This window comes from Phragmites australis, chromosome 16, assembly GCF_958298935.1.
Source record: "Phragmites australis chromosome 16, lpPhrAust1.1, whole genome shotgun sequence".
Lineage (NCBI taxonomy): Eukaryota > Viridiplantae > Streptophyta > Magnoliopsida > Poales > Poaceae > Phragmites > Phragmites australis.
This window is the reverse complement of record NC_084936.1, coordinates 24,101,111-24,113,547: the sequence shown is the minus strand read 5'-3', so window position 1 is coordinate 24,113,547 and position 12,437 is coordinate 24,101,111. Positions and strand designations below refer to the sequence as shown.

At 46.1% G+C, this 12,437-nt stretch overlaps 1 protein-coding gene and 1 long non-coding RNA gene across 2 annotated transcripts; both read left to right on the top strand.

Moving 5' to 3' along the window:
* The first annotated feature begins 4,450 nt into the window (after nt 1-4,450).
* Nucleotides 4,451-4,993, top strand: LOC133896301 (uncharacterized). The gene is made up of 2 exons (XR_009905741.1): nt 4,451-4,630; nt 4,758-4,993. It is a non-coding gene; the product is annotated as an uncharacterized LOC133896301 (long non-coding RNA).
* A 1,062-nt stretch (nt 4,994-6,055) lies between these two features.
* Nucleotides 6,056-8,213, top strand: LOC133896123 (alpha carbonic anhydrase 7-like). The gene is made up of 7 exons (XM_062336640.1): nt 6,056-6,200; nt 6,285-6,502; nt 6,678-6,784; nt 6,909-7,011; nt 7,128-7,295; nt 7,480-7,533; nt 7,820-8,213. The coding sequence occupies exons 1-7, from the start codon at nt 6,098-6,100 to the stop codon at nt 7,901-7,903; spliced, it is 837 nt and encodes a 278-aa protein (XP_062192624.1). The 5' UTR covers nt 6,056-6,097; the 3' UTR covers nt 7,904-8,213.
* The last annotated feature ends 4,224 nt before the right edge of the window (nt 8,214-12,437 follow it).

Here is a 12,437-nt window from a genome sequence, read left to right as displayed (position 1 = left end):
TGCTTTCAACGATAGAACGTATTCTTGTCGTTGATAATTCCTGGACACCCGGGGAATAATATGGGTGTGTTCATGGAGCCTGTGATTGATGAATTGGTCCGTGCTTGGGAGGAAGGGGTATGGACATACGACCGAGCTACAAAGAAAAACTTCAAAATGCATGTTTGGTACCACTACTCCCTGCATGACTTCCTGGCGTATGGGATATTCTGCGCCTGGTGTGTTCACGGGAAGTTCCCATGCCCAGTATGCAAGGAAGGTCTGAGGTTCATTTGGTTGCAGAAGGGTGGCAAGTATTCATCGTTCGACAAACATCGGCAATTCCTCCCTCTTGACCATGCATTCAGACGAGACATCAAGAACTTTACGAAAGGTGTCGTAGTGACAGACCCTGCACCACCGATAATGACTGGTGCCACGGTTCGTGAACAGATAGATGGTCTCGTGGTCAATCCAGAAGGTGGTTTTGTGGGATATGGTGAGCAACATATGTGGACTCATAAGTCGGGCTTGACTCGGCTCCCCTATTTTGATGACCTTCTCTTTCCACACAACATTGATGTAATGCACACTGAAAAGAATGTTGTCGAGGCACTTTGGGCAACAATCATGGACATTCCTGACAAGTCAAAGGACAACGTTAAGGCTAGAGTGGATCTGGCAATGATATGCGATAGACCAAACCAACATATGAAGCCTCCTAGTCGCGGCAAGACATGGAGAAGGCCTAAGGCCGATTTTGTCTTGAGCAAGCCCCAAAGGAGGGAAGTACTAGAATGGATCCAGACGTTAATGTTCCCTGATGGGTATGCAGCTAATCTGAGGAGGGGAGTGAACTTATCTACTATGCGAGTCTTAGGGATGAAGAGTCATGACTACCACATATGGATTGAGCGGCTTCTTCTGGCGATGGTTCGAGGCTATGTCCCTGAGCATGTCTGGCTAGTGCTGGCAGAGTTGAGCTATTTCTTTCGCCAGCTTTGTGCCAAGGAGTTATCTCGGACCGTGATTGCTGACTTGGAAAGAATGGCACCTGTGTTGCTCTGTAAGTTGGAGAAGATCTTTCCACCCGGCTTCTTCAATCCGATGCAGCATTTGATTTTGCACCTCCCGTACGAGGCATGAATGGGGGGGCCCGTGCAGGGCCGTTGGTGCTATCCAATCGAGAGATGTCTAAAGGTTCTTCGAAAGAAATGTAGAAATAAATGCAAAATCGAGGCTTCCATTGCAGAGGCATACATTCTGGAGGAGGTGGCGAACTTCACAACAACATACTATGGTGACAACCTCCCTAGCGTGCATAATCCACCCCCTCGTTACAATGCTGGCGAAAATGAATCGAACCTCAGCCTTTTCCGAGGCCAACTCGGAAGCGCAAGTGCATCGACCCCCAAGACCTTGAATCATGAAGAGTGGCGCCATATCATGCTATACGTGTTGACCAACCTTGACGAAGTGGCGCCGTACATGCAGTAAGTTCTCAACGAACTTGTTAAATACGCCGTCACTATTCTGCATCTAACCCCCTTGTTTCTCGTTGGTACAGGGAATTTCTTCATGAATTCTGGCGTCAATCAAGGGATCCTACCCCGCAGCAGGTAGATACCCTTCTTAGACAGGGTGCGGGAAATGGAATGCCCGATTTCATTTCTTGGTTCAAACGGAAGGTACCGTCCAATTTAGCTCGTACTTAGTTTGACATTCCAAGTTACTCGTACGTGCGAATAATATAACGATGTATCCTGCTTGAGCTTGCAGGGCCAGAGGGATGCGTCTATGTGTACCGAGTTGAGACAGGTTGCCGATGGCTTTGCCTATAGGGTCAGGTCATTTTCTGGTTATGACGTGAATGGATATCGCTTTCGCACAACAAGCTACGAGCAGAGTCGGCCCAATCGAAGAACCACAAGTTCCGGAGTTTTTACGCCCGGCGTTGATGAGGTCGAGTATTATGGAAGAATTGAAGAAATATACGAACTCAAGTTTCATGGTTCCAAACCTTTTAATCCCGTCATATTTAAATGCCATTGGTTTGATCCTGAAGTAACGAGACGGACATATTGTAATATTGGGCTAGTCGAAATTCGACAGGATTCCGTCTTACCAGGAGAGATGTCTATATTGTGGCCCAACAGGCCACGCAAGTTTATTATCTCCCATATGCGTGTCAAACCATAAGGCATCTTAAGGGTTGGGATATTGTGCACAGGGTATCGCCACACGGTAAAGTGCCTGTCCCAAACGATGAAGATTACAACTTAGACCCAAACACATATGACGGAGAGTTCTTTCAAGAAGAGGGACTAGAAGGGAGGTTTGAGATAGACTTAACCGAAGCGATCGGAATGGAAGTAGACAATGAAACGGTTATTGAAGAGGACGTTGGAGATGAGCTGCAAAATGTGAAGGACTTACAAATGCTTGAGCGATTACATTTAGACAATGACAATGGCAACATTGCTCATTCGGATAGTGTTGATTATTTCGACATGATTGATAGTGATGATGAGACTTATGATCCAGCTAATCCCGATCATGAAGATTATTTCTAATACATGTAATACTATGTTATTTTGTAATTACGTTTTGTTTATTTTGCATCTCTTTCTAAGTACTTCTTGTTTATCTGTGCTTATTGGTTTACTCTTTTTAATTGCAGGTGATTGAACAAAGATGGTGGGCGGTGGGATGAGGAAGCTAACGTCCTTGTACCGAAGGACAATGACCGCTGCACCGGGGCAGAGTAGGAGGAGGAGCAGCCGCAGGAGGGAGTCGTCGCTTGCCGCCCCGTCGCGTGAGGAAGAGGAGGAGGAGCAGGTGCCCCAGGAGGACACCGAGGAGGCGCAGGAGGACGCGCAGGAGGACGAGGAGGAGGCGCAGGAGGACGCGCAGGAGGACGACGAGGAGGAGGCGACAGCAGGGGGTTCCGCTTCCTCTAGTTCGTCGAGCGTCTACTTGCAAGGTCCCGCGAGCCTCCCTCAGCGACCGATACCTCGTGAGAGACGCCCGCTGATTCGACCCGAGGGGGAAAAGTAAGTAACTTTAGATGTTATCACTACTTTATATGATATGTTGAAAATCAAAATAGAAATTAATAATTTTTCTTAATCACTTGGGCAGGAACTGGACGATTGTGGCGAGTGGAGGTGCTCACACACGCCAAGTCAATGGCATCCTCGGTCTTCTGTGCAAGGAGCACTTCCCTGGCCTGGTTGAGTACGCCGGAGTGACGGGGCCGGCCTACTCGTTTGACAACTACGCCGCCGCCCCCGATGCTGCAGATCGGGCCCGCAGGGTATTCAACAACAAGGCGGAGCGGGTGAAGCAAGAGCTGTGGGTAAGTCTTCCTCGCACTACATTGCTCAATACATCGTATTTATTGGACATTCTTGAAATAATGAATGGATACATCGTGTTTGTATGCAGGATTTCTTTAGATGCCAGGACGGACATGAGGCCAGGGCGGATGCGGTGGCTACCAAATGCTGCAAAAAACTCGTCGTGGACATGCATTACGAGGCGCGCATCCAGGCCGTCGTAACTTACCACGGGACTGTCGTTGGAACGAAGGTCACCAAAAGGGACGCAAGAACCATGACGCTGACCCGGGACCAGTACCTGCAGGTAAATACAGAACATTAATACTGATTCCTTTTGAGATTAAGTAGGCTTAATTTCATCTTCTGATATGTCATGTACTGGATGGCCTGTAGATGATTCCTTATTGGTGCGCCGCGCATCCCCAGTGCTGGGAACAGATGGTGGACAAGTGGTGCTCACGCGAGTGGGAGGAGACGCACAACTTGTGCCGGGAGCGGCGTTTGATGATGCCAGGTGTAGCACACCATCAAGGCAGCCGCAACCTCAGCGGATACGCACAAACATGGGTACGCGAATTCATTTATTTATTCTAACGCTCAATTCTGCATGATTTCTAATCATCTTGCTGTTTTTCTCGCAGTCGGCGTCACATGGTGGCCAGCCTTGCTCCATCTTCAAGGCATTTGCTATGGCCCACAAGGGCAAGGCGACGTCCGACGTCGACTACAACCCGGAGGACGGGCCCGAGGCGTACAGCAATGCGACCGTCCACAACCACCTTAGTGAGTACACATCGATGGCAAGGGAGGTCCATGGGCCAGAGTACGATCCGAGCACCGAGGACCTTGATGGAGAAGTCGTCATGAGGGTGGGAGGAGGCAAGAAGCATGGGCGATACTGGATTGGCGACGGCGCAATCGACTCGGCCGCTACTCCCAGTCTCTCCCAGATTCGAGCAAGCAGCACGAGCACGAGCCCGGCCATACGACCTCGGAAGGACACTTCACACCACCGGGTGGAGGCACTCGAGGTTATTCCTGGTTTATTCGTCGTTCATTGGTTTTTTCATACCTTTCCTTTGCATTATTGTAACATTAGGGTGAATATATTGTAGGCCCAGCTAGAACAAGAGAGGAGGATACGGGAGCAAATGCAGGCGACGATGGAGAGGGTGGAGGCCGAGCGGGAGGCCGAGCAGCGGAGGATGGTGGAGATTCTTCAGTACATGCAAAGTATTGGCGCCGCTACGGGTGTAGCTCCGCCACCTTCGCTATTCGCTCCACCTCTACCTCCTCACTATTCTACTCCTGTGAGTATAAATGTTTTAGTTTGTATGTTCATGCTTACGGTCAAACCTAGTGGAGTATGAAAGTTTTATTCATGTATGGTATATATTTATCTTGTCTCACACATGCAATCTCTTCTCCTTTGTGCAGAATCAATCGGCGGCATCGAACGATCCTCATGCTTCAGCGAATCCTTCACCAAATCAGTTTCATTGACCATCTTGGTGATGATACTTGTGGTTGTTAATGGTACTTCTATTTGCAATTATGGTTGTAGATGATGGAGCACTTGGATTACTTGTGAACTTATTTGTGATATATTGTGAGACATGTGACGTTTGTGATATATATGTGGTGTTGGTGATATATATGTGATGTTGATGATATATATGTGATGTTGGTGATGTTTGTTATATATATATCTGTTTGTTTGGATGGGATGTCAAAAACAAATAAAAAAGGCTGTTTTCAGTCACTTTGCCGAGTGCAATGGCCATGACACTCGGCAAAGTGACAACATGCTTTGCCGAGAGCCACGATCCAGGCACTCGGCAAAGATGGCCTGTTTGCCGAGTGTCCTCCCGGTGGCACTCGGCACAGATGCCACCTTTGCCGAGTGTTTGATTCACTGGCGCTCGACAAAGCGAAGACCTTTGCCGAGTGTCAGATTAGCACTCGGCAAAGCCTTTGCCGAGTGCCCGATAAAGTGCACTCGGCAAAGAGGTCTTTGCCGATAAACTGTTTACCGAGCGCCCTTTGCCGAGTGTAGCACTCGGCAAAGCCTTTGCCGAGTGTATATCAGGCACTCGGCAAAGAAGCTGTCTCCGGTAGTGGTAGCAGGTTTGAAGCGTTGGAACCTGACGTTCAGACACCCACTCCCTAACGAAAATAACTATACCCGCTCCCTCCATATCCCTCTGTACAAACGCCATGAAGAAATAGAACAAAATTGTATTTGAATATAGCCTACGAGCGTACCGATGTCGTATATATAATATAAATGTAAATTATCTTTCGTGATTTTTTATCTCTGTATTGAAGAGTTTTTTTTTATATTAAATTCATGCCTCTTGTGTCTAATTTCCTAACAAAATTAAACGATCTGTTATCACTTGTTACAATCTCCCATTTGGTAACTCTACCAAAAATCAATCACGGTGTATTTTCGTAATCGCTTGAGCCATGGATCGAGCACGAGCAGCGTTTCAAGTTGTGACACCTTACATTTTCATCTCTAAGACTCAGTGTAGTAGTAACGCAGAGTTGCAGGCCGTAGCCCTTCCATTTTCGTACTCTGCGAGGCAGAGTAAGAAATGCGTAGACGCCGCCACGTTTACTTTATGCTCGTCCGTGCCATGGCAGCAGGTTTGTTTGACATGTTCCGATCCAACCTGACACCTCTCCCAACTCCCTCTCTGTCTCCCCCTATATATATGCCCCCACCATGCTGCCCCCTCTTACAGATCAGCTAGCTCAACGACCAAAAAAGCATGTATCCAACTCGCCACCTCCGCCTTGCCCTCTCGGCCCTCCTCGCCGGTGTCCTCCTGCTCTCCGCCGTCGTCCCGGCCGCCAGAGCGCAGGAAGAGACCGGTAAGCTCGCTGGCTGCAACTCCCGGTTAATGCGTCTCTACTAATCAATTTGGGACTGAAACGTTTGGGTGGCTTGTGTTGCAGAACATGAGGAGGAGTTCAGCTACGTCCGCGGCGAGGAGAATGGGCCGGAGCACTGGGGCGCGATCAAGGAGGAGTGGGCGGCGTGCGGCACGGGGCGGATGCAGTCCCCCATCGACCTGTCCCACGAGCGCGTCTCGCTGGTGCGCTCCCTCGGCTACCTCAACCACACCTACTGCGCCGCCGAGGCCACCATCGTCAACCGCGGCCACGACATCATGGTGCGTGCGTGATCGACGTGACACCAGCAGTTATCAGCTAGCTAACCAGGAGCATTAGCTCTCTTAATTAGCATATACTCCCGGGGTATTTAGTACTGGGAATCAGGTCAGGAGCGAAGCGTTCGCAGGTAGGATTATTGATGGCTCTGGCCTCTGGGTCTCTGATTGATTGCAGGTGCGGTTCGATGGCGACGCCGGGAGCCTGGTGATCAACGGCACGGCGTACTACCTCCGGCAGCTGCACTGGCACTCGCCCACCGAGCACACCGTCGACGGCCGCAGGTAAGCCTCCAATCAGCTAGCGGTTAACCACGGCTGTCGCCATGGCCCCGGTTAGCGTTGACATGACATGGACGTCGTCAAGCCGTAGCAATTGCATGCTCAGCTCCGACGCGCGCGCGTGCAGGTACGACATGGAGCTGCACATGGTCCACGAGAGCGCCGAGAACAAGGCCGCCGTGATCGGCATCCTCTATGAGATCGGCAGACACGACGCGTTCCTGCACAAGGTACTCTTGATCCCTTCTTTGATCAATCTAACAAAGCGGCGTGCATGTCTTGCTTAGCCGGCAGGTTACAGTTAATAACATCGCGAGACGCGCGCATCTGCGCTTGGCTCCTGCAGCTGGAGCCGTTCATCAGGCGGATCGCTGACCGGCGGGACAAGGAGGAGCGGATCGGCGTGGTGGACCCCCGGGGCACGCGCGGCACGGCCTGCGTCTACTACCGCTACATGGGCTCCCTCACTACGCCGCCCTGCACCGAGGGGGTCATCTGGACCATCGTCAAGAGGGTAGGTTTCGGCGCCATCTAGGTTTCGGTTCTTTGTTTACTTCAGATCATCCTCGTCATGACGCGAGCAGAACAGTTCAGAAAAATGTCGTGCTGTATACTATATTCTTCCGTGTGGTGTGTATCCAGTCGGTTTGGGTTGTTGAGGAAATTATTGGTTCCAAGTGCGTTCTTTTTTCCTGCAGGTTCGCACCGTGTCCAGTTATCAGCTGGAGTTTCTCAGGGAAGCCGTGCACGACGTAAGTCTCGTTTAACTCTTTTCCACACGCATGACGAAATCGTTCAGGAACCTTTCCTTTTCACTTGTTTTTTTCCTTTCAAGAATTCAAACGTGTGATTTCCACAACCGTTGGTTCTGTCTTTCAAACATGAACTCCACCGCCTCAGAGTGTGACTCTTAGACCTTACATCTAGAAGGCGCCTGGGAAGATTCAAATATGGCTAAAAGTCTAAAGCAATATGAAAGCTGGTTTTGGTTTTTCTTCCAATTGACCAAATTTCGGCTTCCGTGTTTACCTTCTACAGGACATGGAGAAAAACGCGAGGCCGCTTCAGGAGGTGAACAACAGAGACATCGGCATTTTCCGGCCAATCCCCCGTAAACACTAGGGTCCATTTCCATCTGCTGCCTAGTGATGCATGGGCTGACGTGGAGACGCCAGTAGTTTAGAATAAAGTTACAGGATACACACACACACACACACACACACACACACACACACACACACACACACACACACACACACACACGTATATATAGGCCTTGTTCATTCGATCCTTCCGTTTGAGTGAGCTTTACCCAGGAGGGATCGCATTTTTATAGCGTATCATATGGAAGATGAAGAAATGTCTGTAATTCTTTCCATTTCTGTGGCTTTGTTATACGATGAAATAAAACTAAAGTTCATGTCCACGTTGATGAGCTTGTTCAAGAAAATTGACCGTGGTCCTGTGAGAATTTATTTGATTACTGTTGAGTACTTGGTGACTCAATTGCTCGCCTAAAAAACCTCAATTAGTCAAGTATGACCATCCAACCGGCAGCGTCTTTCTTGAAACTAAAGAAATGGTAAGCTTTTGATCATTTTTCAGTAGTGACAACTCACATAATACCATCCAGCTGGATTTGTTTTGTAGGGCCAAGAATGGTGAATAGAGGAGGTGAATAGTCATTTCACTAAATTTCTTGGATAGTCTTCTCCTATTTAATTACTCAACGCACCTCAAAACAAACAACGGAAGCAAAAAAATGGAGAGACAAAATCCTTCAAAAATCTTTAAGGAAAATGTTGATCCATTTGTATGGATGTGAACCCTATGCTCCATTAAAGATCATATCAAGTGTCATGGCACGAGGTAATTCACTACTCAGAGGAAAATCTCTCAAATCAAGAAAGCAACAACACTGATTGAAAAAATTCTCCAAGTTAATGATCTAGAGGTAAGGGAATTCAAGACCAACTCTGATATGAACTTTATACCTCTAATAACAAGAAGAATAACCTCAATAAGGTGGAAAACCTGCAGCTTAACTACAAGAACGAAAATCACCAAGAAAATCAAAATCTTGCAAACAAAGCAAGGGAACCAATAGAAAGAGACTAGAGGCAGATGAACATAAGCACGGAAAGCCACAAACTTCATTACTCAAAGAGGAACGCCCTATTTTGACAGATTACAAAGTGTTATTATCTCAAAAAGCTCTCGCCTATTACAAAGGCTACGCTCTCCTCTCTTCCTCTAATAAAACTCAATCACATACAACTCAAATAGCTGGCTTAAGCCACCCACACAGCTCTACTACTCTATTTATAGGTCTAGGGAGGTAACTTAACCCTTAACTTTCTTTGTTCCTAAAATACCCATCTCTTCTACTGACCTCCAACAAACCATTGAGGTATTTTGGTCCATTTATTGTTGTGTTCATCAAACGGTCGTGGCTTCTAAATGACTTAGCTTTGCCTCGATGCAAACTTTGCGATGATACCACGAGCACTCCATCCATCCACCGTTTTGAGGCTAAACCATGAAAGCGTCTTGCACGCTTCTCAAAACATGACTCACTGCCGCTTAATTAAGCCCTAAGCAAGCATCACGATATCGACATATGTACTCCATCTTGCGATCTTGACCACTGGCAAGTCTTTCCCACTCTGAATCCCTCGAGACATCTTGTCACTTGCACTGACATCCCCTTCACTTGACTTTATCAATACGTCATCTTCATCCACCTTCACACGTTTTGCTTGACTTCCTGTGCACAGCTAGGATCACCCTTGACACCATCCGATCTCCTCGATCGTCCGACGCCAAACACCCTTCTTAGTCCCGATCCTCCCGCTGTCGACCACCAAGTTGCATCCATCAGCTGTACAACACAAGACAAGCAAATATACATTTCCACCATCATTTAACTCCATCACAAGTTAGTCCAAAACAAAATATCTGTTGCATAGCACATCCCACAAAAAAACATGAACGCCGAATGTTCCGTCATGTTCTGGTTTCTGAACGCTGGACCATCCAATCTATGCAATATTTCCTCTGCTGGAAACCTCCTAGAAAACACTCCAGTGAAGCCTCCGTTGTGCACAAAGCCCATCACCAGACCATCCGGTGAGTACAGTCTCATTAGGGCAATCTTGCACCCTCTCTAGAAAATTTACTCCAACGAAGCATCCGGTGAGCACACTTCAAACGGCAGACCATCCGATGTGTACATCTTCACCAGACACTCTTCGCATCTTCTCTGGAAAAATTAGTCCGGTGTCTATTTCACCCCATCGCTGGACTATCCGGCGTGTAGAATTTACCTCAGACAAGTTTTGTAACCTCTCTAGAAAAAATGATCCGACGTGTACTTCGTCTGAACGCCGGACCATCCGACGAGTACTTAAACTTCTGAGTCGAAATGCTCCGGCGTGAAACTCTTCTGAATGTCAGACCATCCGGCGAGTTCAATTTGCCGAGCGCTGGATCATTCGGCGAGTGCAATTTTCCTGGCTCAAAGACAAATCAATCTAATTCCATTTTCTCTGTAACTTTGGTTAGTCATGATCATAATTGCAATACATAGACATGCTTATGCAATCTCAAAATCATCAAACCCACTTAATCAACCTTGTCAATCACTCATCACAAATAAGTCAATGCACATTTTAACTTGGTTTCTCAATCTCCCCCTTGATGAATGCATTGACAACTCTCAAAGCACAAAGATTTTGGTTTGAAGAATTTTGAATAAGAGAAACTCATCCAAGTGACCAAAAGCTAAAAAAAGACCAAACCGAGATCACTTGGCATAAGAAGATTGCATAAGACCAAAGAGAAACAAAGACAAGCCAAAAAATGCAAAAACTCCCCCTTGATGAATGCACATTTTTCATTATGCAAGATTGTTCTTTGTGATTTATTGCATATTTTCTCCCCAAAAGCTTAGTGCATATTTTCTCCCCTTTTGGCAATGCAAATATCAAGGACAAAAGATCATGCAATGCATAAACATGTAGACCTAATGAGCTTCCACAAGTATATCACAAAGTATTTGCAAAAGCTAGAGACATCAAAGGGCTATGGAGAGTAAATTGTGGAGTTCACAATCGCATAGATGCTCAAAAAGAGATAGTGACATTAGAGCATCAAGCTTTACAAGCTAAGCCTGAAGAATTGTTGGCGCGTTTATGTTCATATAGCCGAATCATGTTAAAAGTGACTACCACATAAGCATTCATTCGTGTCGAGGCAATATAAGTCTTAAGAACTAGCAAACTTCAATCTCGAACTAGGCATACAAGTATTCATGGCAATAGGTTTTGCAAACGCTCACATATGAAACCAAGACTTAGTTAGATCAAATGATTTAAAAGATGAAACATTTAGGCATAGTTCTTTGTTTTTATTTTATCCTCAAGTTGCCTCTTATCCAAGCGAAGTGTCACACAACTAGGTATGGCAACACCTCGAAGCTTCAAGACAACCGTATTGGATCACATCTTAGCACAAGAAACTTGATTGATCTAGATTATTCAAAATTGCACAAATTATCAAGTTTTTCACAAGATCATGTCAAGTATTATCTTTATGACACAAGGAACATATGTTCTTCCAAGGTTCTATCATGAGCTAAACATTTGACAAAGACAGAAAATATAATGCAATATTCCCTAATCCACAGTCTTGAACCAAGAAACCTAGAGTAAGATATTCATCAAACTAGCCATAACTCAAGTATTGACTATGCCAAAGCAATTATGAACATGGTGATTAAGAATTGTAGCATTTCATAGTCTACATGATTCATAAAATAGCCAAATTTCGTATTTAGAAAAGTTAGCTTGTTTGAAATGGTTCATATCAAAGCATCAAGCGGAGCCTAAGTTTAAAAGCTTGCTCCGCATAACTACTCAACTTAGTCCAAATTTAAAACTAGCAACTGAAAATGCTAAAGACATACAAGTCAAAGCTCCACTATTATGATTATCTTACAAGATGCTATGCAATGCAAATACAACAAAAGTAAGATATATTATGTACAATGGAAACTCTCCCTCACATAATGCCATAGGGATGACACACTCCAAGCTCTCCCTTCAGATAGGCAAATTTAGTTGTATCTAGAGGTTTGGTGAAGATATCGGCAAGCTACTGTTGCGTATCTATGTATCTCAAGTCAATGTCTCCCTTCTCATCGTGCTTTTGCAAGAAGTGGAATCTCACATCTATGTATTTGGTTCTAGAGTGTTGTACTGTGTTGTTAGCTAAGCTTATGGCACTGGTGTTACACACAAAAGTGGATCACTCTTGAAGTCCAACCCAAAATCTCTCAAAGTAGCAATCATCCACAAAATTTAAGAACAATAGCTAGCAGCAGCAACATATGCAGCTTTAGCAATTGACTGCGCAATACTAGACTGTTTGCAAGAAGATTAACAAACAAAAGAGGTACCCAAGAAATGACAGGTACCAGAGGTACTCTTCCTATCAATTCTACAACCAGCAAAGTCGGCATCTAAAAAACCTCGAAGAGAAAGCAAAGAGGATGCAGAAAACCAAAGATCATACTCAAGGATGTGTTTGAGATACCTCAATATGCGCTTCACCACTTGGTGATGAGATGTCCTTGATGATGCTTGGAAGCGAGAAC

Excerpts from the sequence above, each read along its gene's own strand:
- LOC133896123 (XM_062336640.1), top strand. The coding sequence starts at position 6,098 with ATGTATCCAACTCGCCACCTCCGCCTTGCCCTCTCGGCCCTCCTCGCC. Across the intron at positions 6,785-6,908 it reads CACACCGTCGACGGCCGCAG|GTACGACATGGAGCTGCACA; the intron begins GTAAGCCTCCAA and ends GCGCGCGTGCAG. Across the intron at positions 7,296-7,479 it reads TCTGGACCATCGTCAAGAGG|GTTCGCACCGTGTCCAGTTA; the intron begins GTAGGTTTCGGC and ends TTTTTCCTGCAG.